The sequence below is a fragment of the Calypte anna genome, chromosome 1, assembly GCF_003957555.1.
Source record: "Calypte anna isolate BGI_N300 chromosome 1, bCalAnn1_v1.p, whole genome shotgun sequence".
Lineage (NCBI taxonomy): Eukaryota > Metazoa > Chordata > Aves > Apodiformes > Trochilidae > Calypte > Calypte anna.
In genome coordinates, this window is record NC_044244.1 from 71,482,957 (window position 1) to 71,507,526 (window position 24,570).

The 24,570-nt window shown below is 43.4% G+C and overlaps 3 protein-coding genes across 10 annotated transcripts in view; 2 read left to right on the forward strand and 1 right to left on the reverse strand.

The window, feature by feature from the left end:
* MPZL1 (myelin protein zero like 1) overlaps positions 1 to 8,343 on the forward strand; it is a 42,722-nt gene extending 34,379 nt beyond the window's left edge. For both annotated transcript variants that reach the window (XM_030459463.1, XM_030459486.1), the window contains one exon: positions 3,671 to 8,343. In XM_030459463.1, the coding sequence (XP_030315323.1) occupies positions 3,671 to 3,772 (102 nt within the window). In that variant the 3' untranslated portion in view covers positions 3,773 to 8,343. The remainder of the gene's footprint in view (positions 1 to 3,670) is intronic.
* Positions 8,344 to 11,171: 2,828 nt separating this feature from the next.
* Positions 11,172 to 20,494, reverse strand: MPC2 (mitochondrial pyruvate carrier 2). The gene is made up of 5 exons (XM_030469308.1): positions 20,270 to 20,494; positions 15,607 to 15,647; positions 13,737 to 13,821; positions 12,648 to 12,759; positions 11,172 to 11,421 (listed from the first exon to the last, which is right to left on the reverse strand). The coding sequence occupies exons 1-5, from the start codon at positions 20,373 to 20,375 to the stop codon at positions 11,385 to 11,387; spliced, it is 381 nt and encodes a 126-aa protein (XP_030325168.1). The 5' UTR covers positions 20,376 to 20,494; the 3' UTR covers positions 11,172 to 11,384.
* A 563-nt stretch (positions 20,495 to 21,057) lies between these two features.
* The window catches only part of DCAF6 (DDB1 and CUL4 associated factor 6), an 86,784-nt gene continuing 83,271 nt past the window's right edge, over positions 21,058 to 24,570 (forward strand). For 6 of the 7 annotated variants that reach the window (XM_030469300.1, XM_030469301.1, XM_030469303.1 and 3 more), the window contains exon 1: positions 21,058 to 21,324. In XM_030469300.1, the coding sequence (XP_030325160.1) occupies positions 21,231 to 21,324 (94 nt within the window). In that variant the 5' untranslated portion in view covers positions 21,058 to 21,230. The remainder of the gene's footprint in view (positions 21,325 to 24,570) is intronic. The other variant, XM_030469307.1, reaches the window with a different exon arrangement.

The following is a 24,570-nucleotide window of genomic DNA, read 5'->3' on the forward strand; positions in this document are numbered from 1 at the left end:
TTAATACCTAGTTCCTTAATTTCTCCTGACAAGATAATGGAGGTGTGTGTTACAGTGTTAACACTACAGGAGAAAAATACTGTGCTCACAGTGAGCTGGATGAAATGAAAGTCCTTACTCTATTGGGCTTCCAGTCTGCTTTGGAAATGCATCTTGTTCTTGGTAGATGCTGTATTTCCAGAGTGTTAGCACATAGACCTATAAAGCTGCCTGCTGACCTCAGAGAACTGTTATTCTCTGAACATAACGGCAATGTACTCAAGTTATAAGATGTAAAAATAGTTCTGATTTTGACTGCAGTAGGTCTAATAGCAGCAGGCTGCCTATAAGGCATTGATAAAGCTTGTCTTATCTAATTCATGGGAGGGGCATCTAGAATGGGTGATAGAGACAGGGGATTCCTGACCACCCCTCTGCCAAATAAAAGAAAAAAAGGAAAGATGGAGGGAGGGAAGGAGGGAAGGAAGGAAGGAAGGAAGGAAGCAAGCAAGCAAGCAAGCAAGCAAGCAAACAAACAAGCTTATGAATGCGGTGCATGTTTCAGTAGCTGTAAATTCCAAGATATTTTATCTAATTATTGTCATGGTACAAAGCAGTACAGGCTACATGGAGGAAGAGTGTTGCTATTCTGCACTTACATCTTGCAAGCAAAAAATTCTCTGTAACATTTTGATGTGAAAACTTGCTATGTCCTCACTCTTCCATGTCCCCAGTGTTCTGGGTCTCAATGTACTGAAAGGAACTTGACAGAGTGGATCTAAATTTTGTTAAGATAACTCAGAGTTTGTGTACTTTTGCTATTGTGTAGACACTCCAGCCTGATTATTCCTTGACAGGTCCTCCAGGTAAGTTCCTAAAGGAAAACCAGAAGTGTGAACACTCGTGACCTCACAGGAAAATACGGCAGATGGGTTTAGTTTTGCTTAGTTTTAATTTAGTTTTAATTTTAGTTATCTCTTTTGGCAGGCAAAGATAGCTCTGTCTAGATATTCTTTTCTTAGCAAACATTTGTAGCAACTAAGTGGCTCCTTTCTCCCCCATCTTTACAGAATAGTAAGTAAACATTTACTTTTCTTTAAAAAGATCTACAATGAAATCAGGGTAGATCAGATTTTGAACAGGTGATTAAAATTAGTGAGGAAACAGAATTTAAATTGATTACATTTATATTTTTAACTTCTAGCTACTGCTTCATTAAAAAAATACTATAGACATGCAAATAAACATTTAAATTCTAGTATCACATATAAGTAAAACATAGTATTTCTTGATAATAAGTTAATTGTAGTATTCAGACTTTTGGACAGTTACGTAAATGAAATGCTGATACTCAGATTCCTAGCAATTCCCAGAAACTGTTTCAGTTTGCTTGATGATTCAGACACATTTTGGTGTCTTGGATTGCCTGGCAGTTTTAGACCAGTGGTCCACACAGTCAATGCTGTGGATGAACAGTAAAGGTCTTTGGGCTTCCTTGTAGCCTTTTACTTGGTGGGATCTATAGGAAGTCATTGAATGCTTCATGCTTCATTGGTGAGCTATGAATACAACAAATACACAATCCCCTGCTTCTGCAAGATAAAAACAGTTCCCGCCCAGAGTGACTTTTAAATTAAATTTCTTAAATGAAGTTTATTAGTTTTGATATTTAAATATCAGTGTAAGAATCACTGATGAAGTGTTTGTCCACATAACTTCTCAGCTGAAAGTGCACTTGAGCTTGCACTTCCTTTGTGTTCTGGGTGCAAGATTATCAAGTGTGGGCCTTGCTTTCTGGAGTGCCTCAGGGTGCTGAAAGTATATGTATCTGATTCTGGGAACATTCAGCTGGTTGAATCAACTCCTCCTGTTTTCACTGTGTCTTCCTACTCATCAGGTATGTTCTGTCCTCTCAAACTTGTATGTGATGTTTCTTCTCCACACCATCATTCCATAGTGACTTGTGTTCTGTCATGACTGCTGTTCGGATGAATGAGAAAAGCAGTTCCAGTGAAAGCAGGAACTGTAAGTGTTTCTTAGATGTGTAGACTCCTAGATGAATGCCTGCGTTTAGCCAGTAATCTGGGTTGCAGCAGGCAAACTGGAAAGTAGATGTGTGTTGTCCCGAGATATGCTAACTCCAAGGTGCTCCTCATTGGTCTTTGTGCTTTGCAAGTAGCTGAGTATTCATTTCTGGGCAGGCTGAAAGACCACTGAACCTGATTGAAGTGTAACTTCCACTGAAGTGCCTTTATGATGTGCAGAGCAGTATGGTATAGAGAACCTAAGAGGGTAGGTCTGTCAGTGTAGAAGTCTGGAGCACTAAAGCTATTTTAACTTAAGTGCACATCTCTGGCTTTGCTCTTTCTGCTTTAAGACATACATAAAGACAGGCTCTGTTTGAGCTCTGTTTCAGGCTTTGATGTGGACACCAGGACCCTCAGAAGGAGCAGTTCATGGTGCTAGCAGTCTTGACTTAAATTTCAGATAAATTTCCTGGAGCTGGAATGTATGGTAGTTGCAACTTATTTCAGAATGTGGAAAATTTAAAAATACCATCTGTAGACCACTGTTTAACTGTGATGGTCTAACTTTGCAGTTCCTTTTTCTTTGCTGTAACTTGCAATTCATGGCTCAGCTGGCAAACCTGAAAGGAATCTATACACCTGCTACTCTTTTCCCTTCAGCTCAGCATGGAAAAATCACAGTCCTTTTCCCTCATGCACAGGGTACGTGTGTGGGTGCGTGGTCTCTTTACTGAGGTCATGTGGAAGGTGATTACAGCCTTTTGCTCTGTGCTTATGTCAGCTGGGGCACGCAGAATGGGAGCTGCAGGTCAGATCTATATGCAAAGGTCCCACCTGTCTTGTTGAGTACCTGCTCTTTATTGGCTGCATTCCTCAGCCCACCTCAGATAGCTGCAGTCCACTTTTCTGTGTGCTGTGTTTTGGAGGATGTGGTGTTTTAGGAAGGTGCTGGCATGTTTACATGCTTCACTGGAAGATGGTGCTGTAATGTCCTCCTCTGCACCTCTTCAAATGATACTGAATGTGTGTGGCTGTGCTTGCCTAGTGTGCCTGTGGAGGTGCTCACTACCTGGGTTGGCTCAAAAGTCAGGTAAGAATTCTGTATTACTGCACTGCTTCAGTATTTTCTGTCTCACTGCTATGTGAGTCTTGATCACATCACTTGCTCGGGCAGTGACTGGTGGCAGCAGGTAGCAGTAGGTTTGTTCTCTTCCTCCTTCTCTGAGGAGTACACCTGTGCTGGGTTTTACAGGCCTTGAGTGAATGCTGTTTACTGGTAAAACTGTAGTAGAGTTCCTCTTGAAAAATACCAAGTCTGGCATGCATCTGACTAAGCCATGTGTCTTTGCTCTATAGCATGTAAGAATTGCTGCTTTTAAGAACAAAGGATTCTATATTTTGCTGTTTGTGAGGAGCAAGCAGCTGTAACAGTATTGAAGGGAAAAAATGGTGCTGTTTGGCATGCTCCTGATTGGAGAAAGGTGGCAGACTGGAGCTCATTCATAGGTGAGGGTTCATTCCACCTGCTTCGAAGTGCTGTTAGCAGTCATAAAAGCTCTGTGGTCTCGCTTTAGCATTGGGCTTGCTGCAGCCTCTGTGGAAATGAGGGGCAATGTGACCTGTTCTGAAAAATACTGATTGTACTTTTTTTATTCTGTTCCCAGGGCCCAGTCATTTACGCGCAGTTAGATCACTCCGGAGGGCAGCACAGTGACAAGATTAACAAGTCAGAGTCTGTGGTCTATGCTGACATCCGGAAGAACTGAGATGAGATCCTAAGCTGTCCAAAGGAAAACACCCATTCAGACTGGAATTGTTTGAACAGGATTTGACCCTGAGAACTCACATGTGGCCTTTGATGCCTAGGCTAGGACCAATGCATGTGCATACAGAGGGAAAGATATATATGTATTGTGTGTAAATAGTCTATTTAATCGTACAGACGTGAGACCGATGTTGCATGTTAAAATGCGGTAAGAATTTTGCTTATAAATTGCCAATACTCTTTTTTTGTATCTTGTGTGACGAGAGAGAAAGTGAAAACTCGCATCACAATTTTAAAATATTTTTATCTTGATTATTAATGGAGAAACTGGAAGATGCCTGAAGATTCAAGATTGACCTGGAAATTCTTTTTTTGCTTATAGAGCCCAATTTTTTGTTGAGGTGAATATAAAGAAGATATCTTCTTTACATTCACAGAGTTCTTTATGTTTACAGGGTATTCATCTTTCTTGGGTCAGATTCTCAGTACAAGCTGCCTTATATGTACTAGACACTCTCACTTGGTCTTGGAAGCCAAACAGTGACTCCTAGCTATCAGAAACGCATGTCTTAGCAGTGTAAGTGAAGGAAATGTTTAGGCATACCTGACCTGTGTAACACAGGTCACAGGACTGTTTACTTCTATATTGAGCCCATCTATTCAAGCATAGTCCTTTGAGATACAGGGATAGTGTTGATCTAATGAATCTTGTGAAATGGTTGTTTACCTGTGAAAACTTAAGAGCTAATGAGTTAAAGGGATAGGAAACTATAGCTGTAGGTTGTTGCCTCAAACTCTGTTGACCTTTTTAAATGAAATGTTTCTTCCACAAAGCTCTGTTATTTCATATGAACACGAAAAAGGGTCCCAAGGGATATGGAAACTGTTCTACTCCCTCACCCCTCTTCCCTGGCTCCATTATGCCACTGCCACTTCCTTCAAGGTGCTTTGTCTGTTGTTAAAAGCCCATAGTGGAAGCTGAATGACCTCCAGAGGAAATCTGGGGCTTCACTATTTGCTTTTTTTGGTGTGTGGGTGGTTTTGGGGCTTTTTTTTGTGTTTAACTTATATTTGCACAGAGGATGTGAAGGGCAGTTTATTTCCCTCCTCTCTGCAAGTCTACTACTTGAATTTAATTTCACAGCTTCTTCTTTCTGGATTAAACTCTTCATAGATATTTTAAGCAGCTCTGATTGTTCTCTTCTGCTGAAGATCTTCCTTTAGCTGAGCCATTTGTATACAGAAATATGGTGCTCAAAATGAGAAGTGGCATTCCAGCTGAGGTCTTCTCAGAGTAGCATATAGCAGAAGGGTTTCCCTTTTGGACATCCTAAAGTGGTGCTGGCATTTTTTGTAGCAACAAATGGTTTTCATTTTGGTCTGTCCCTTCTCTCTTGATTCTTACATATTTTGTAGTTCAGTCTTTTTCACAGAAGCAGCCACAGGATGGCTGAGGTTGGAAGGAACTTCTGGAGATCATACTGTCCAAACCCCTTTCTCAAGTAGAATCAGCTGGAGCAGGTTGCCCAGAACAATGGTCAGTTGGGTTTTGAGTATCTCCACAGATGGAAACTGCAATATTTCTGGAATACCTGTTCCACATCACTCCAGGTGATCAAACAGTAAAAAAAGTGTTTCCTTGTGTTCTGGTGGACTTTCCTGTTTTTTAAATTTCTGCCCATGGCCTCCTGTCCCGCCAGTTAGCAATACTGAATATTGCTCTTCATTCCCCCCTACTGAGTGTTTATACACATTGATGACATCCTCCTCTAAGCCTTCTCTTTTTCAGGCTTAACAATCCCAGCTCTTCAGTCTTTCCTCATATGAAAGATGCCCCAGTTCTTTTATCATCATTATGGCATGCACTGGACTTGATCCACTAAGTCCATGTCTCTCTTGTACTGAAGAGCCCAGAACTGGCCACAGGTGTGGCCTCACCAGTGCTGAAAAAGGGGGAAGGATCACTTCCCTTGACCTGCTGGCAATACTTTGCTTAATGCAGCCCAGGATACTATTTGCTGCCTTTGCAGCAGGGCCACACTGCTGGCTCATGTTCTACCTGGTGTCCATCAGGACCCCCACAGAGCTTTTTCTGCAAATCTGCTTTCCAGCCAGGTGGTGCCCAGCATGTACCGGTGCACGAGGTTGGTTCTTCTCAGGTGCAGGACTTTGCATTTCTCTTTTTTTAACTTCATGAATTTCATCCTAGCCCAGTTCTCCAGCTTGCCCAGGTCCCTCTGAATTGCAATACAACCATCTGGTGTGCCAGCAACTCCCCCTGGTTTTGCATTGTCTTTTTTTTTTTTTTCCAGATCTGATCTTCAATTTGTCAGCTGAAAACTTGGTTTGAATTATCCTGTCTTCCAGTGACCTTGCAACACTCTTAGCTAGATATTTGCAAACTTAAGCCTACATAAGCCAACATCATATCATGAAAAATAACTTTAGGTCCATGGCAGACCCTTTCAGAACCACATCAGATAATCCTTTAGTTATGACAGCACAACTTTAATAACTGTTTTGTGTACAGTGGTTTTGTCCCCAACAAAGCTGGATATGCCAACTCTTTATTCTTTAATCAGGATCAGACTTCCCTGGTTTCCTGACAACACCTCCCTTCATTAGAAGCCTGATTAAGATCGGGATGAATCCTGATGCTGCTGCTTTCCTTTTCTACCAGGCTGTTACTTCCCAACACTTGTTTTGCACTTACTAAGAAACAAATGCTTCTGACATGGTTGACAGAGAAACTTGGTTTTGATCCGCCTGTATTCAGCCCTGTGCATCACATCTTTCTCACCAGACATTTTAGAGTAAGAGGGAGAAATGCGATGAATGTACTGATCAAAAACTTGCTGCTATGAGAAGATAGGGCTGTCTTTGGCTCTGAAGTCTGCTATTGTTTCTTTTCTTGCTGGAATATACTGGAGAATCCAAGCTGAACTGGTGCTGACTTTAAGAAACATACTCCTCTGGTGCTGACTAAGAGACACACTTATCTAAATGGTGCTAACATTAGGAAACACTCTGATCTGGCTGGTGCTAACTATAGGAAATTTCTCCTTCCATTGCTTTAGCTTAACTACAGGTATGTTCATATTGCCTATTCTGAGGAAGCTTGTTGCAAGGCTGCTTGAATCTGCTTTGTAAAGGCAGAATGAACTTGGAAGCTGTTTTGTTTTGTTTTGTTTTGTTTTTAAATGCTGAAAAAAGTCCCCTTACAGGAATAGCAGACATCGGCCTGAATCCCTTTCTAGCATGAGGGCTGTTGAGTTCTCTTTTTTTTTCCCCCCCCCTTATTGTAACATGAACAATGTAGCTGTAAGGTAACTTAATCAGGCTGAAGTCAAAATAACTGGGGCCAATGTGAAACAACACTTGTGAACTTTCAGTCCTTCAGGTTATCTTAGTTTATTTAACCATATGATAACCTGTGCTGATGAAAGGGACTGATGATAAGTTGGCTTTGGAGTAAAGTCTCAGGAGACAGAGGACTTCTACTTCCTTGGTGGATAGCAGGCAGAGATTAGTCAGACAAGGTCATATCAGGATGTTACGGTGACCAGAAGTTTAACTCTGCTCTACTGCTATTCTTTTATTTATCTGATGCTGTTTTCTGCAGCTGGAAGGAACAACTTGGAATTTGAAGAACACTAAGTCTGTTGTCCTCATCCTGTTGTAATACTGCTAGCTCTTTTTTAGGCCTATGTATTTTAAAAGAAGTACTTTATGGCAGACTTGCTGCAGCATAGCTGAAGGGCAAACAGCCTTTCTTGAGGCAGTAGTGAATCACAGAATCATAGACTCAATAAGGTTGGAAAAGACCTTCAAGATCATAGTTTTCCAACCACTACAACTACTAAACCATATCTTGAAGCACCACATCTTAACACCTCTTGAACGCCTCCAGGTATGGTGACTCCACCACTTCCCTGGGCAGCCCATTCCAGTGCCTCACCACTCTTTCAGTAAATACATTTTTCCTAATATCTAACCTACACCTTCCCTGGTACAAGTTAAACCCATTTCCTCTTGTCCTATTGCTAGTTACTTGGGAGAAGAGACCAATAGCAGCCTCTGTACAACTTCCCTTCAGGTAGCTGTAGAGAGCAATAAGATCTCCTCTGAGCTTTCTCTTCTTCAGACTAAATAACCCCAGTTCCCTCAGTCACTCCTTCTATGTCATGCTCTCCAAACTCCTCACCAGCCTTGTAGCTCTTCTCTGGACAAGCTCCAGGACCTCAATGTCTTTCTTATCCTCTGGTGCCCAGAACACAATACTCAAGCTGTGGCCTCAGCAGGGATGAGTACAGGGGCATGATCCCTTCCTGATGGTGTTGTTATAGGCCAGGATGTGCCACTGGCCTTCTTGGCCACCTGGGCACACTTCTGACTCACGTTGAGCTGGTGGCCATCCACCAGTACTACCAGATCCTTCTCCACCAGGCTGCTTTCCAGCCACTTTTCCTCAAGTCTGTGGCATTGCTTGGGGTTATTGCGACCAAAGTGCAGGACTTAGCACTTGCTCTTGTTAAACCTCATACCAGTGACCTCAGCCCACTGATCTAATCTGTCCAATGACTAAGATTGGGATGTGGGTCATGCTCTTGGATGGTAGACCTTGGGAAGGTCTGTGTGATGCAAAAGACTTGCAATTAATTCTTTGTATTCATCATGCAAACAAAATTTGGATCAATCTGAAATCCATTTCTCAGCTGAAGGGGGGAGGAAGAAAAGGTTCTTGATGGATGAAAGTGACCTTCTATCAATTGTAGGAGTGTGGTTTTGGATTGCCAGCTCTGGCAGGTAAGCCAGCTGGCACCGTCTTGGACCAGAGATATGAATGGCATCATTCATCTTCCCTGTTTTTAACAGAAATGCAAATAGGGAAAGTTTTGGCTTTTTACTAATGGTAGATATATTCTTCCTTAGTTTTGATTACCAGAACTTAAGTTTAAGAAGGGTAAGAATAATTGTGAAGTATTAATCTGACTAAATTGGTAGCTGTAGTCAGTACATCAAATTTCCATTGCCTCTTTTGACTTGAGTTGTTTTGTAAGGTTGATAGTCGGAATGTTAATGGCATTTAGGGCCATTACAAGGTGTCAAATATGTCCCTGTAACTAATTGGATGGTGTGTCATTTATAACCGGAGACCTGTAAGATTTAGTTTTCTTTCAAAGTTTTAGTTGTCTTTCAATTTGTGACTAAAAGAGATGGAATTAGATTTTTAACTTTTAAAAACCTGTGAGTACCATTCAGGTAACCATCTGTCTTGTAACTGCAGTAAATGTGTATCTGCAACTTACAACCTGCACTGCATTAGAGTGGAGTCATTGAGGTCAGGTGTGGGCTGTTTGATTTATAACCAAAACACCTTCACTCTGTATTGAAACTGTCTTGCAATTTTACATTATTAATGTATCTACATAGGACCTCAAATACAAAATGTTCTTATTGTATAACAGATGGTGGAAATACCTTCTCCTTAAAAAGCTGGGTCAGACTTCTGGGCTGTTATATTAATAATAACCCTGCGGTGCTAATATTTAGGTAACATTTTTATTGGAGAGACTACAAAATCATGCTACCTATGCTCAGCTATTATACTCTTCCTGAGGCTTCTCTTTCCCTTCTTTTCACTGCCCTAAAGATAATATGCCCTTTCATTTAAAGGTATTTTTGCACTCTGAAACCTAAGTTCCATGCCTTTGGAGACCAGGGTGCTGTGCAATCTTTTCTGTCTCCCTGCAGTGCCAGCTGTTTTTATGTGATAAATGTAATTGGAAACACAGACTGTGTACTTTTCTTTTGTAAACCTCTCTCTTGGAGGTAGGCAAGAGAATAAACACTTGTAAAACAGGTGTATAATCTTTGTGAGGGAGCTAGATATGTATTGTGTGGCTTGATTACCTGAAGAGCCAGTGTACCAACTGTTAGTGCTTTTGCTTTTACAGACTCATCTGGAAACTGTTACCTTGGATACTTTTTTTTTTTAATGGACTTTCATGTTTTCTATTGTAATCTTGTGAATATTTTAATACACTTTTATTTTCCCTCCCCTATTACTGTCTTTTTGGTCAAGTCCTGTCTCGTAAGAGATATTCTGGCAATGTTCTTCAGTCACAGCAGTCTCTGTCAGCTCAGCAAACAACACAGCTTGAGAGTTCACCATTTGAACTGATACCCTGCCTTACCACTGCAGCTAGGGGAACTGAGACAGACAAGTGAAACTGTGGCACAATACACACAGGGGAGAAACAGCTTCAGGGCAGAACAGCCTCTTCAAATGGGGAGCTGACAGACTGACAGGTACATGACTTGTCAGGATGGAAAATGTTTTCCTTAAGGTAAGGTATCCTGCTCAAGTATTTTGCACAGGGTAATCGAACATTATACACAGGATGAGAAAGCAGGGGACATCAGTGCCCTAACAAGGTGCTGCAGCTCTTGGAACTATGAAATAGTTGCTTTTCCACACTTGCCACTCTGGATTGGTAACTCCAATAGGATTGTGAGAAAGTAGTGGCAGAGAGACACTAAGTAACAGAACTCTGCAAAACTGCAGTATTTCGAGGCCTTTATTGTCCCTGAAAGCCAAGTCCTGAATAAGCTACTTTGTCTCACAGTTATCTTTTTCTTCTGAATATATAAATTCCTGGGTATGAGTCCTAGCCTTGGTGGAAGAGGTTGCAGAGAACTTACCATGCTTGGAGCACAATTGCCTTGTACATCTCTCAGTAACAGATGAGCTTTTACAGTGTAAAGCCTTTCCTCAGAAGCTATTTCACAGGCGCACATTTTTTCCTCTTTACAGGAGAATAAGTAGAAGAGACTTTCAGGGAAGGCTTCAGACTTCAGTGTTTATTTACAAACATGCCACAGATGGGAGCAGACCACTGCCTCCAAAGCTTTGCAGAACCGACAGGTACATGTTTCCTGAGTGCACAGCTTCACAGGAAACTGGTGTGTACTTAAGGGGAGGGTGGAAAATGAGTAGTAGTTGTGTCTGGTTATTTTTCACACTGAAGAACAAAGCACTTTTATGTGCCAATCTTCTGCCTCTAGTTCTAGAGGATGACAGAAGCTAAAACACCAGTGGCAAATTCTAGGTTGCCCTCCTCTTGTTAAAGACCATGGCAGCTGGGAAATACATGAAGATACACGTAGCTGAAGCTGAAAAGAATATCCTTACACTACTACAAGTGTGGTAAAATCCCATCCAGATCTGAGTATGACATCAAAGAAGATCATTTCAGTCTGAAGCTCTGGCTGACTGTCACCAGTACTGCATCACTCTAGGCACTATTCAGCAGTGTCATATAAGGTGGGGTTCAGCAATTCCCTCTAGGCACAATTCACAATCTGTTTATTTTAAAGAGATACTATAAGACACACAATTTTACTTCAATTTAAAAGGCTGTATTTTATTTAAAGGTATGGAGATACTTTGTTATTTGCACTTAGAAAACATTTGCTCTCTAAATATTTAGATTTTCTCTTTCATTTTCTCCGAGGAAAAAACCATTAAAATTAGTGAAGCTAGGTCCCATGGGGAAGGGTTTGTGCGTTGTTGGATTTGACTGGTTGAGTTAAGCATCTCTCTGCTGCAGCTACTCCTGTTGTTTTGCTTTTAGCTCCTGGTTATACCTGTAGTATAGGGAAAAAAATAAAAACAATAAAAAGGGGCACTGACTAAGAACAGGAAACCAGTTACAACAACAGTGATTTCATAACAATCTGTTCAGCAGAGGAGGTTTAAAATTACCATGGACTTGAGGGTGGAAATTCAGGATAGGATGGTTTCACTCATATGAGTGGTTCCAGATTACTTTAAGCTTGTCTCATTCCTGGCCAGTGCTGAAGCCAGAGAACTCTGAATTTTTCTTCAAGATACAATAAAAATAAAATGCTGCTGTGTTTAAGAACCCCTAAATCCAGCTGGAACTGACATGATTCAACATTGAAAGATGACAAAAGTGCAAAGCTTATGAGGGGAAGAACTATCCTGTTTGTCACCCAGATTTACAGCTTTTGAAGAATGCCTTATGTAGTGAAATGAGGCAACCAGGTGCCACTAATTGCCAGGGAGTGGGCATGAGCTTGTGTTAAGCCCACCTGTGCCTGATTAGGGCAGGCCCCCACTGCATATGAGCAGGATTAGGGGGCCAATAAAAGGTGAGGCTTGAAGCGCAGTCTCAGCTCAGTCCTGAGCACGTCTGCAGAGAGGTCAGTAGCTTCTCTCAGCACTGCACTACCTTCATTGTGCCACTAGCGCTCATTGCCCTTAGGGTGAGGCTCTGAGGAGTCTCAAACCCACGGCCTCAGCATTGCTCAGGTTGTCTGTGTAACAGCGTGTTAGCCGGCTGCACCACTCAAGCCTCGCCCTGAGGGCGATGAGTGCTAGTGGCAGTGCAGTGCTGAGAGAAGCGACTGACCTCTCTGCTGGGTTGCTCAGGACTGAGCTGAGCCTGTGCTTCAAGCCTCACCTTTTATTGGCCCCCCAATCCTGCTCATGCGCAGTGGGGGCCCGCCCTGATCAGGCACAGGTGGGTTTAACACAAGCTCATGCCCACTACCTGGTAATTAGTGGCACCTGGTTGCCTCATTTCACTACAGCCTTAGACCCAGAAACTAGATCTTACAGCATTCGTTAAAACATGCTCTGGCAATACTGTAAATACTTAAAACCTCACACCCACTCAGCTGGAAAACTAACAATGTAGCAAAATGTTCTGCAATGTTTAATTAATTGTTCAGTTCCTCTCCCCTGTTGCAAGGACATTGAGACTGGCAGACTTTATAAACTCCTGGTTAAGATGAGGAGGCATAAGTATTTTGTTGCAGTATTCAAAGCAGGGCTTCTTAATACATACCTCCATATTCGAAAGAGTTGAGAGCCACCAGCACAGCCAACAAAAAAGTTCACGGCAAAAAGGCTCCAGTTTTTAGGAATAATAACTAGAGAGTACCTTGACCAAACAAGGCCTGTTGAATGAAAGGAAAAGTTCAAATATGTTAAGTCTTTAAAGTGAAACATTCAGACATTCCTGAGTTAAGTTTAAGTAAACAAGTTTGACAACTTCATGTTAGATAACTGCTTTTCTTATAACTAGCCATTTCTCAGTTAAATATATTGTATTTTTCCAAAATAACTAGACAATAAGCTCAACCATAGTATTAATATCAGAGATCTTCTATACTCTACAGCAGACTAGACCTTAATTCTCTAGCAGAGTTGCAGGGTAGTGGCATTTTGCTGCGGTATATCCAGCTTCCTGCACCACCTCCACAAGTCAAGAAAGGTTTGCATATTATGCCACATGCACAGCTCTGTGTCATATACCAAAATAAAGTCCAAAGAAGGTGGCAGCTGTCATTTTGACTTTCAGCTTTAGCTGCCACAAGTCCTGCCCCTGACAAGACCTGGTGGAACACCTTGATTACAGAATAGTGTTTCTGCCACTGTGAAAAATTTTGGAAGACAGCAGTCCACCAGTCCATGTACCACTGCTTCCAAGTTGGACATAACACACAGAATTCCTTCCAGTTACATTAGTATAATTGCCCTTCTATTTTTTTAATAACTTGAAGCTTGTTCTAAAAAGGTCACTCTGTCCTCCAGGATATCAGGTCAGAAGAGGTCACTTAGTGAAATCAGTGGTATCATTGTAACTTAAGGGAGGAAATTGCAATGGGGAAACTGGTACCCTAACTCAAAACAACTTGCTCTGAACAGTTTGGAATTCAGACATGAAAAAAAATAGTTACATAATCACAGATATTTCACAAATTTAGTAACAAGTATGAGTCTGTCCTAGAATTATCACCCAACAGCAATATTGAGAGCTAGCATATTGCAGTTAGGCTTCTTCTGGAGAAGTGGATTAGTACTGATCTGGGAAGAAGTGTATACACTTCTAGAGAGGGTGCTGTGTAAAATCATGGAGTAATTTTGGCTTTACCTGTGGCCGTTAGTACTGCAGACTGTGCTGTACTGAGCTTTTCTGCTGGTCTGGTCATATCAGCCATTCCAGCACACACCAAACCCTGTAAAGAGAAATACAGTGAGCACCAGTCCAGGACCAGGAGCTCCTCTAACAGATCAAACACTTCTTTGTAAAGTTGCTTTCTAGTTCAGTGCTTATTCTGTAAGCATTATCCAGGAGATGGAATGCAATATATGAGCAGAGTAATTAGGATCTTGGAAAAAACATCCACTTCTATTCCTTCGTGGTAGGAATAAGAACTCAGTTATGGGGTGCAACTGGCAGTGGCAATTTTTATTAAATTAAGAACAAGGTTAATTTAAGCACAGTTGCTTAAGACAGCAGCTGAAAAAATCCTGTTTTTTCTTGCAACAAGTAAAGCTTATCTATATGAGGTCCTTCTTTCTAAAGCTCAGATATAAAGATATTGCTGGTAAAGATGTAGGTGGGACAGCATATAGTCTTCACTTAGCTTCATCTGAGGAGATAAAAGTGCTTCCTTTTTTAATATAATTTCATTAAAAGTAGAAGACTTTCAGGTAAAGTGAGGAATAGCTTGGCTGATCTACTTACCATTACTAGCAAACACACTGCTTGATTTGTTTTGTTATTGCCCTCTACTGGAACTAAAAATTCATGTCATGTTACAGGATTTTACAAAACAAAACAAAAAACCACTCACAAGTTAGAGATTTTAACACTTTTAATTCACTGACTGCCTCTAAGGAGTCCTTTAACCCCAATGAAGAAACCAGTTTTCAAGGGCAGAGACTTCTATGTGCTGCCTCACTTCTGGGACTGATACTGCTGCAGGGGTGTCATGGAGCTACAGACTTAAAGCACACTTGGGTAAATTGCAGTAAATGCACCTTTGCCATGTAAGGAGAAGTAAATTTAACTCCTCAATGAAGATTTTCCTGCATGTTCACAAAAGAAAAAACCATCTTTTGGTATAAGCTCTTTTGATACATCCACAGTTGACACTAGCCTGCTCTCAAGAGTTGCCCAGATTCTCAGGCTGAGAGAGCCTCTGAGAAACAGGAAGGTTAACCATGGTTTGGTTACTGTAGCTCCAGTTCAGACTGACAAGGAAACCTAAAGCAGAATGCATTGCCTGTGGCCTATAAAAAGTAGGGGTTCACAATGGCAAACTTACAAACCAGCTGGTAACAGGAAGCACAGGCTATATCCTTGCTTGTTATCAAATAAGGTCAAGTAGCTTTATGGTTTTAAAGGTCATTTATTTTATATGTGCCAATACAAGTATTGGTTGGCATTACAAGAAAGGAGCACTGTGAATTAGGAGGAGGCATAGATTTCACCTGTGCACAGACACAGTCAAGGGGTATAAACAAGTAGGGAGCAGAATTGCAAGGAGCTACTGACAGACGAAACGGCAGTTTTCTTTTCTCAAGATTACCATGCACTCTGACATGCTTTAACCTATCTTTAAACTGTGAGGCTTAAGAACTGGGTTCCTTAAAATACTTTTCAAATTCCTCAATCTCAGAAGAAATACATGCTTTAAGAATTTTCAGTTATGCCAATTCATGCCCTCAGCTCAATATATTGAGCAACTGTTAGTGTTTCACAAGACAAAACTTTTGTGAGACCTTCAATAAAGGTACAACTTTTCCACAAAGTATTTTTCCCCCCAATGTATTCCCTTCATGTTGTGCTATATGTTACTAGGGCTAATTTTGTTCCTCCTCATATATTAAAAATTAGAGCTTTGGCATTAAATCTTTCTGTAGGCTCATATGTCTGCTGGGAGACTGTTGTTTGCTCAGTGAGCTACTGCAGATTGCCCTCTGATGGACATCCTGACACCAGCTGGCATACTTACCCATTTCATAATAGGTGCCCAGAAAAACACTGTTTTGGGACCTGAGGGAGAAGAGGAAAAAAAAAAAAAAAAAAGATGAGAAGTTAAATTATTCAGTGAGATCTGGCAGTTTTAATACCCACCGACAGTTTTGGGTTTGTTTTGTTGGCTGTTGGGTTTGGGTTTTACAGGGTTTTTTTGTTTACTTTCTTTTCTTTTTTCTTTCTCCTTTTTTTTTTTTTTTAATTAAATAATGAATTGTTTATATTAGCACAGTTTCTAGTTCATCAACCCAGTGTATCAAGTTGTGTAATCAGTCCACCTGTTTCTGCAACAGATGAGTAGGACTTTGTATTTCCATTTTTAAGTTGACAAGGACTCTAGAGCAAGCAAAATTATGAAAAGAGTTTGGAGAAGGCCTAGGAATAGTGGGCACAGTTTCTCTATGATTAAAGTTACTCTACAGCTGGACTAACAGTATTTGAAATCTCTGTGAACTTCATCTTGTAAACTTAAAGGCAAAAGTATTTTATTACTGTTAACTGTAACAAATTACTTCCTCATTCCCTTTTCAAATCACAGCCCCAGCTCCACATGCTACACAGCAGCATCAGATGGTTAAAGTGAGAGTACAAATTGCTAACATAAGTAGCAGCAGATGTCACAAAGAGAGTGTTTTCATTCACCCCTAATCTGCACCTCTTAATAATGTCTTTCTAGTAGAAATAATGCTTCCCACCCAATCAACCCTACACCCCAATAAACTACCAATAGGCAAAGGAGGATTATGGGGGAAGAAAAAATTTTCAGAATGAAGGGAGTAAAATCAGTGTAAAGGAGTATGGGGGAAAAACATCTCTCTTGAAAATACATATCTTACAGAGGTGCTAAAATGGCAACTGGTTGATTAAAACAAAGCTCTGTAATGCCACACCTGCAATGTGCAGACTTCCAGCCACGACAGAAATCATTACTCTAAGACTACAGATTGAAGTCTTAAAAGAGAGACCACAATCTAAAGTATCAACCCACCAGAGTGTGACACAGTTGGGACACTAGTTCTGATTTCACTGAAACACATTGAGTTTTAGGTCTCATTAGGCCACTGCTCAGCATTCTGATAATATGCAAGATACAGACAAGTTTTCACTGTAATATGTTACATATTATGAGTAAAGTTTTAAAATATAAATAATAAACACTAGGACTTTGGCTGCTTTCTTTTTATGTGAGCTAATTTTTCACCAACAATTCAGCCTTTAAAAGGCCTCACAGTAACTATTTATACTCCCTGTTTTGAGCAGACTCGGATTTAAAAATATGACTTGAGAAAAAATTAACTGTCAGGTTTCTATGGCAAGGACCTGTGAAGCAAGTTATAATTTGGGTGATAAGACTGTTACAAATAGCAGTTTCTCTGTCACCTTAAAACCACCTAAGCCCTATAAAAGGGCAGGACAACTGCAATGCAGAATACAACAAAAACTGGCTTGGCAGCTTTGCATAAAGCCCTCTTAGACCCACATTGCATGTGACAGCGATCAGGTTTCAAACTGCGGTTACTAATTACAATAAGCACATTAACTTTTCACTTGAATATCTGAATATTTCTATGAACACAGGGAATTTTTTTCTTTTTAATGGATGCGGTTGTCTAATCTTGTTGCATGAATACAGCTCAGTATTCATCCTTCAAAGATAAAAACTTAAGTTGCTGGTCTCTTAGGCAGCTACTTAGTATGTCAGTACCATGCTGCAAATACAGCTCCGTATAAATCTGTGAGATGGAGTTCTTACAGAAGTAGCTTTAGTTACTATCATCTCTTTTCTTCTAAAAATGTGGGGTTAGTGTAAATTATTAAAACACTCCCTGAACAACTGCTAAAGTTTTCAAGAAGAATTACTTTTTTTTTTTTTATTAATAATAGATAACTAGATAATTTAAAACTGCTGACAACAAAAGTAAGAAACTATTTTAGACAAGTAAGGTACCAAACTAAGCTTGTTATAAGGGAAGGCTGTCAAATGCAGTCAGCAGAACCCCTCCTTGCCTGAAGGCACGCCAGCAAGCACCCAGCTGGGGTGAGCTCATTCTAGATCCTGACATGCAGAATTTTTTGAGGATGGATATGACAGCAGCACATCAGAGCAGGGACATACCAGAGGCTAGTTTGGATACCCATGTATGCATCCAGTTCATAGAGTTTATGATTTCTATTAAATGTAGGAAGTCTTTGTCCTGGAGAGTTTAGTTTAATCATGCAAAATGAACAAGAGGTCAAAGGAGAGGGAGTACAACCTCAGCCCATGCTTCCATGTCACTGCCAAGAGCCATGTTCACCTGCCTTCCCTGTGGCAGCCAGAAGAGTTGGTGTGCTGTGCCCCAAGCCCTTCACTGTTCTGTAGCAGCTTGGCTGTGTGCAATGCCAGCCAAAGAAACAGCTTTTCAGATCAGGCATTAGTTATTTTACTGGAAGCTTTCTTTGTGCAAGAAAAGAGGCACGCATTGTTCTTCATGTCTTACAAGTGATCTGTAACTTCATGATAATGACACATTCCTAAATTAGACTAGAAGCTTTGATGGTACCAGAGATAAAATGTGAGCCTTTCATTTTTAACCTACTTGTTTTGCAGTCAGAGTAACATCTGTTGCATAAATTTCACACAGACCCACCTTCAAGACATTCAAGGCTGAAACAGAAGCAGCAAAGGCTCAGTTTTGATACCTGCTTGCTGCTCTGTGGCTTTTCTCATACCATCAGGAGGGATTACCACAGAAATCACAGTGTTAGGGGTTGGAAGGGACCTTGAGAGATCATCAAGTCCAACCCCCCTGCCAGAGCAGGACCACCTAGTGTAGGTCACACAAGAAAATGTCAAGGTGAGTTTTGAATGTCTCCAGAGAAGGAGACTTCACAACCTCACTGGGCATCCTGTTCCAGTGCCCTGTCACCCTGACAGTGGAAAAGCTTTTTCTTATGTTTACACGGAACCTCCTATGCTCCACCTTGCACTCACTGCCCCTTGTCCTATCATTGGGCGTCACTGAGAAGAGCCTGACTCCACCCTCCTGACACTCTCCCTTTACATATTTATAAACATTAATGAGGTCACCCCTCAGTCTTCTGCAAGCTAAAGAGACCCAGCTCCACCAGCCTTTCCTCATATGGGAGATGTTCCACTCCATTGTGGCAGATACACACACACACACACACATATACCTACACACAGAGAGTTCCTAAAATCTGGATTTTGGTTTTATTCTTTTCATCATTATGATGGCAAACAAAAGTGGCCCACAGACAGTTCCATGAAGTGAAGAGCACTGCAAGAGAACAGTCAAAGCCTTTCTCAATTAGTACTACAGTTCTGATGAAGAATGGACACACATGTTGCCAAATCTCACTATGCCTTGTTTTCAATATAAGCAGTGGCAAGCTGACACATTTCACACCAGATGAACGTGGCACTCAAAGGCTTGATTGGCATCTTTACAATGGAAGGGTAGGCATATTGACTCTGTATATAAAAGTTAAATTTGGGTTAAATTTATATATATTGCCCTAGTGAATTAAGTATGAATCAGACATTTCGATAACTGCAGTTTTCAGTCTTTGAACTGTAGGTTCTTTGATGCAGCAGCTTTCATTTCAACAGAGGACTTGGAGGCTGGAGCAACTGGCTGAAAAGTAAAGCCCCTTTTCTGAGTGCATATTCCAGGTAGGTGAAAAGTCAAGGATGTGTACCACACTGAAACTAAACAGAGGAAATAACAGCCTGTGGAATTCTAGGATTTTATCAAACGTTCTTTTTAACTACACTATGAAATTTGTTTACATGGCAAACATCACCCAAATGGCACTGAAACAGATCATTTTGCAAGAGGATTCTCACTAGTAATACAAAAAAACCTGCTTGTTCAAATAAGGGTAAGCTTCAGGACAGCTAAGGGTAGCTCATTTCGGGGAAACTTGAGCCCTTCCATACCCACTGGAGAGTTTCAGATACATCAGTGGATTCACAAAGAGCACAAGTTGTCTTCGGGAGGAGCACCGGACCCAGCAGAAAGAAAACAAAGTGAACAGCAGCTTGACTTAAACCAGAGTACACTTCAAAACAAGGCATTCTTGCAGCGCACCCCCCTGTTTTTTCAGCACGTCCATTTGGAAGAAGGGGCTGCTGGAGCTTTGGGGCCTCTCTGGAAATCCTCATAGGCCCCTTCATTAGGATCAGCTGGCTCAGACATCCCACGGATTCAAACCGCGGAATAACGCCACAGTGACACTCAAGTACACCCGTGCGTATTGCAGGGAGGAGCAATCAGCATCGTGTCCGCCTTTTAAAAAATTTTCTTTCCAAATAAAATATATTTTCCCTTAGCGAACAGCAGCCTGCTCTTCGGCAGCATTCTCCGTGTCAGAACTATAGGTACGAAAGGCACGATTCCGCTGCCCGATTCCGCTTTCCCCGGTGCAGCCTCGGCAGGCAGAGGACACCCCGTACACCCCTCCCCGCTGCCCACCGCTCAGGCACCCCCGCCACCTCCCCGCCTCCCCCGACGGGACTCGTTGCACCTCGCCTCCTGCCCCTCGGACCCAACCGGAGACCCTTCCCCGGCCCTTCGCTCGGTAGCAGCGCAGCCTGGCAGCCGTTCGGCCACCGACGGAGGAGGGTTCCCCGTTACCTGCCGGGTGGTTGTAAAAGGGCCGGAACCGCGGCGGCAGCATGAGCTCGATGCGGTCGAGCAGGCGGTGGTAGGAGGCGCGAAGCCCCGCGGCGGCGGCCGCCATGTCTGAAGGGCGAGGAGTGCCGGGCGATCAGGTACCGGTATCTCGGTCTCCCCGCGACCCGCCGTCCTTCCACCGCCCGCAGCAAGCCCCGCCCACCTGTCACCAGCCTGCCGGGGGGCGGGGCGCGCAGGCCCCTGCACGCTGATTGGCGGATTTTGCAAGGGGCGGGGCGGGGCGGACGAGTTCGCGCAGCCCTATTGGTTAGGGGTGACCTGCCCCTCGCCTGGTGAGCAGAGCTGGCGCCGGGCCGCCGGGAGGAAGCGTCACGGACGTCTTCGGGAAGGGCACGGGCGCCCGGTTCAAAGATGGCCTCCGGGGCCGCTTCACTAGCTCATTCAAGATGGCCGGTGCCAGAAACCTGCAGCTGTCCCTATGCTCCCACACCCAAGATGGCTGCGTTGTGACTTCGCCGCTCGGGCCGGAGACCCGGTTTGATGGGCGAAGCCCAGCGCGTTGTCTTCACACGTCATTTCCACAACGCTTCGACCCCATTCGAGGAAAGCCCGGGGGCGGGGAGGAAGATCCCCCGAGGCGAAGTCGCCAACTCGCGCGAGTTCCCGGTGGTCTCGGAGCGGTGCGGCCCCTCCCTGGCAGCGGGGGCGGGGCGCGGCGGGGCGGGGTTCCACGCGTGAGGGGCGGGACACCACGCGTGTGGGCGGGGCGCGGAGCCGCCGCCGGCCCCGCCGCCGTCGCCGCTGGGTCCCCGTCGTTCGCTCCCCGTCGGCGCCGCGGCGAGAGGCGGGCGTGAGGGGAGCGCCGCGCGGCCGGGCCGGTCGGTTTCCATGGTGATCGCGCGGGGCGGCCGGTACCAGCGCAGCGCCCGGTACCCCTCGCGCCCCTTCCTTTGGCGGGACCATGTCCCGCGGGCACTGCCCCCACCTCCTGTGGGACGTGCGGAAGCGGAGCCTGGGGTTGGAAGAGCCCGGCCTGCTGCGGAGGCACTACCTGGGTAAGGGCGGGGGCCGAGCCGGGGGGCGGGCGTCGTTGAGCTGTTCTTAGCCCCTGATGCCCCTTGAGGTGCGGAGGGGAGCGGCCGCCCCTTCCAACCACCGTGCTCCCTCTCCCGTCCCCCTCTGCCCTCCCCCATCCTTCTCGGGGGTGGGCGTCCCCTCGTCCCCCCTCTCTTCCTCTCGGGGGCAGCGTGACAGCGGGGTTTCTACCCCTCGACGTGTCCCCGCAGACTGGGAACGGGGCGGAGGGGTGGGGAGTTGCCGGCCGTCCCCACGTCTGAAGCCGGTTCTCGGCGCTACCGGCCGGGTTACCACTTCCCCTCGGCCGGGTTGTCCCGCAGCAGCGGTGGCTGCCGCTCCGAAGTTTCCTGCGCCCTGCGTGGGGCGGCCCTAAGCCCTCCGCTCCTCCCGGGTGGGATCCCGGGCACAGCAGGGGCTCTCGGCTCCCTGCGAGCGCTGCCGCCGCTGCTCGGCAGCCCTCTCCCTCCCCGCTCCCTCCCTCCCTCCCTGAAGGAACTGTTGCATGAGGGAGATCCAGCGGGGAAGTTGGGCGGCGGCGGATCGCGGAGGCTCAAAATAGATCGAGAGCCGCGGTTTATGCCCGGGGCTGAACGAGGCTCCGGATTTACCGGCCCTGAGCCTCTAAAGATTGCTGATAAAACGTCAAAATTCCGGGATAACGGCGTGATTGTTCTCTGGGCTTTGAGGTGTTTCCTGGGTTTTGAAAGCTAAATGCCGGGCAGAGCCGCTTGAACGCCTTCGGTGCCGGCGTATTGAGCGGGTCTTTGTGCTCACAATTGCTCTGCGGCGGCCGGGGGCTTCTCTAAGCGGGCTTCGGCTTCGTGCTGGTGTCTCTTGCAAGCGCTAAGCTGGTTATTTTCACTTTCTAAGTGGCGTAGGTTAAAAATAGCTTTAGTTTCAGTTTGCGAGGCTTCGGGGAGATTTCTTTAGTGTAGAAGAACTGTTGGTATTCTTTGTAATGGCGCTGGTTGTATGCATTCTCCGTCTCTCCCTGACCAAAATTATTAAAAATAATATAAATATTTATTCACGTGTTGGTGGAGGTGTGGCGATCTACTGCATATTTCATAATGACGCTCTGGGTTGGGGGGGGGGGGTTGCTCTCCAGATGGCTTATTGGTCGCAAACACATTCCTTTGTGCATGTGTGGCAAAATGATTCCTGCTTTTGAGTCGAGACGTTGAGTACTTGAGACGTAACTTAGTCACAGCGTCGGAAAATTTATCTTTTTGTACCTCCTGGGCTTTTCTGACTGGGGTTGATATTTTCGTTTGGTTTTCCGGTGGAATTTAAGGTGGCGTATCACATTACGGAGTCTCAACTCGGTAGTTCTCTGTCTGGTTCCTGAGCACTCCGTAATCCACAAAAAGGTAGTTGAAAAAAGCAAGGCCATTGCTGGTAGGTTTCCACCTACTATAGAGAAAGTGTATGCATGCACAACACCTTTGTGCACACAATTTTTGAGGTCCTAAAATAAGGAAATGTTGAAGACTAATGTTCTACCTGCTTTTTGCTTTTATGTCTTGACAACTGTGTTTGGTCGAGTCTTAACTGAGGATTGTCCTACCTTTTAGTAATCAGACTTGGGTATCCTTCTAACTGGATGCTGGATACTTGAGGAATACATTGGTTTGGTTTTTGGTTTTTTGGGTGGGATGTTTGTGGTTTGAGTCTTTTTTTTTTTTTTTTTTTTTTTTTTTTCCAGCTGCAGCTGAAGCAATAAAGCTCAGTGTTAAAATAAGGTGAGAAAATTTTGAAAAGATATGGTAAAACCATAAGGTTTTGTTTGTATAGACTGTGTCTCTCACAATTGAAATACTAAGATTTGATCAGTGGAAATAATTTTCCCAGATTTTTAGGATGTCTTTTCTGGACACCGATTAAATAAAATGTGCATAACTTGTGTTAAAAAAAAAATCCCTCTGGTGACTAGTCTGAAGTATCATATTTACAGTTTTTCAGTTAACCTAAACATTCTCAGTAGCTTTACAGCCTTGCCAAAATAGGAGCTAGGGGAGGCTTCCCATTGAATTGAGGTTAAGATCTGCGTTGGTGGTTGCATGACTTGCTCAGTCCTTACTGACTTGTGCTTGCCTTGTAGAGCCACTGTGCTTGTTTTCAAAATGGCTTTTTTTTACCTTAATAGATGCACTAATTTTGCTGTTAGTCAGGTGTGATTGCTTGTCTGCAAATTTACCTGTTGTTGTACCTTTTAATGTGCAGTTTAGTGTCTGCATGGGTCTTTTCTCTTCCAGGCTTCAGCAGTTCTATGTAGGAGCTTCATTGTTTGGACACAGATTGAGAGTGCAGTGGTCAGATGGGTGATGTTTATTGTTGGTCAGTGCTGACTTAGCCTGAGTGGAAAGTAAGATTTCATCCTATTTATACTGTTTCAACAGTCTGACAGACAGAAAAAATGCAAGTCAAGCATTTAATTTTGATTTACTACTATTAGGAGACTCAAGGCATTGCCCATGTACTTTTTTGCCCCCCTACTCCCTCCCCCGTTTTTAAAAATTTTTAAATTTTGTGTGGGCTTCTTCTCTGGATAGGTTGTTTTGGTAAATTTGTCAAAATAGGTATGGATGCCAGTACAAAATAAAATGGGTATTATGTCTCTTCATTGTCTGTTGACATTTTTCAGTCAGCAAATCGAAGGAGAAACCTTGTAACAAGTCCACAAGTAACAAGTCAATTCACAGTGTGCTGGAAGTAAGATGTCTATGTATGAATGATACCTGCATAGTGAACCATTAATTTGGGTAGCGTCGTTATGCTGCAGTGAAAAATATGGGGAATAAATAAGGTGACTGTCTATTGAAGGAAGACATCTAAGAACTAATTACTGGTTTCTATTTCATCTGTGTTTCAGTTTCATGCGAACTGGCACTAAAGTGTCACTTTTATTTATAGTCTCAGCTTTCGAAAACAGCTGCTTAAGGAGGGATCTGTGCATTGTGCTGCTCCTTCCCATGCACATAGTTCACTCCTGGAATTTATGTACTTGCAAAACTCTCTCTGATTTTGCAAAAGCTCTAAATAATCACTCCAAAACCTAGTCAGTTCTGACCAGGGTTCCACAGGAAATTCTCATGGAGATGGGGCAATAAATACATACCTGGGATATGTCCTTCAGGTTTTATCATTTTGTAAGAATTCTTGCTGCGATGATAGGAGGGAAAATTTGGGTCTTATTGACGTATCTGTTAGCTACATTTCCTCAG

Coding starts and splice junctions, on each gene's coding strand:
- MPC2 (XM_030469308.1), bottom strand. CDS start 20,375: ATGGCGGCCGCCGCCGCGGGGCTTCGCGCCTCCTACCACCGCCTGCTC. Junction 12,760..13,736: donor TGCAGTACTAACGGCCACAG/GTAAAGCCAAAA, acceptor TTCATTCAACAG/GCCTTGTTTGGTCAAGGTAC. Junction 11,422..12,647: donor CAACTCTTTCGAATATGGAG/GTATGTATTAAG, acceptor CCTATACTACAG/GTATAACCAGGAGCTAAAAG.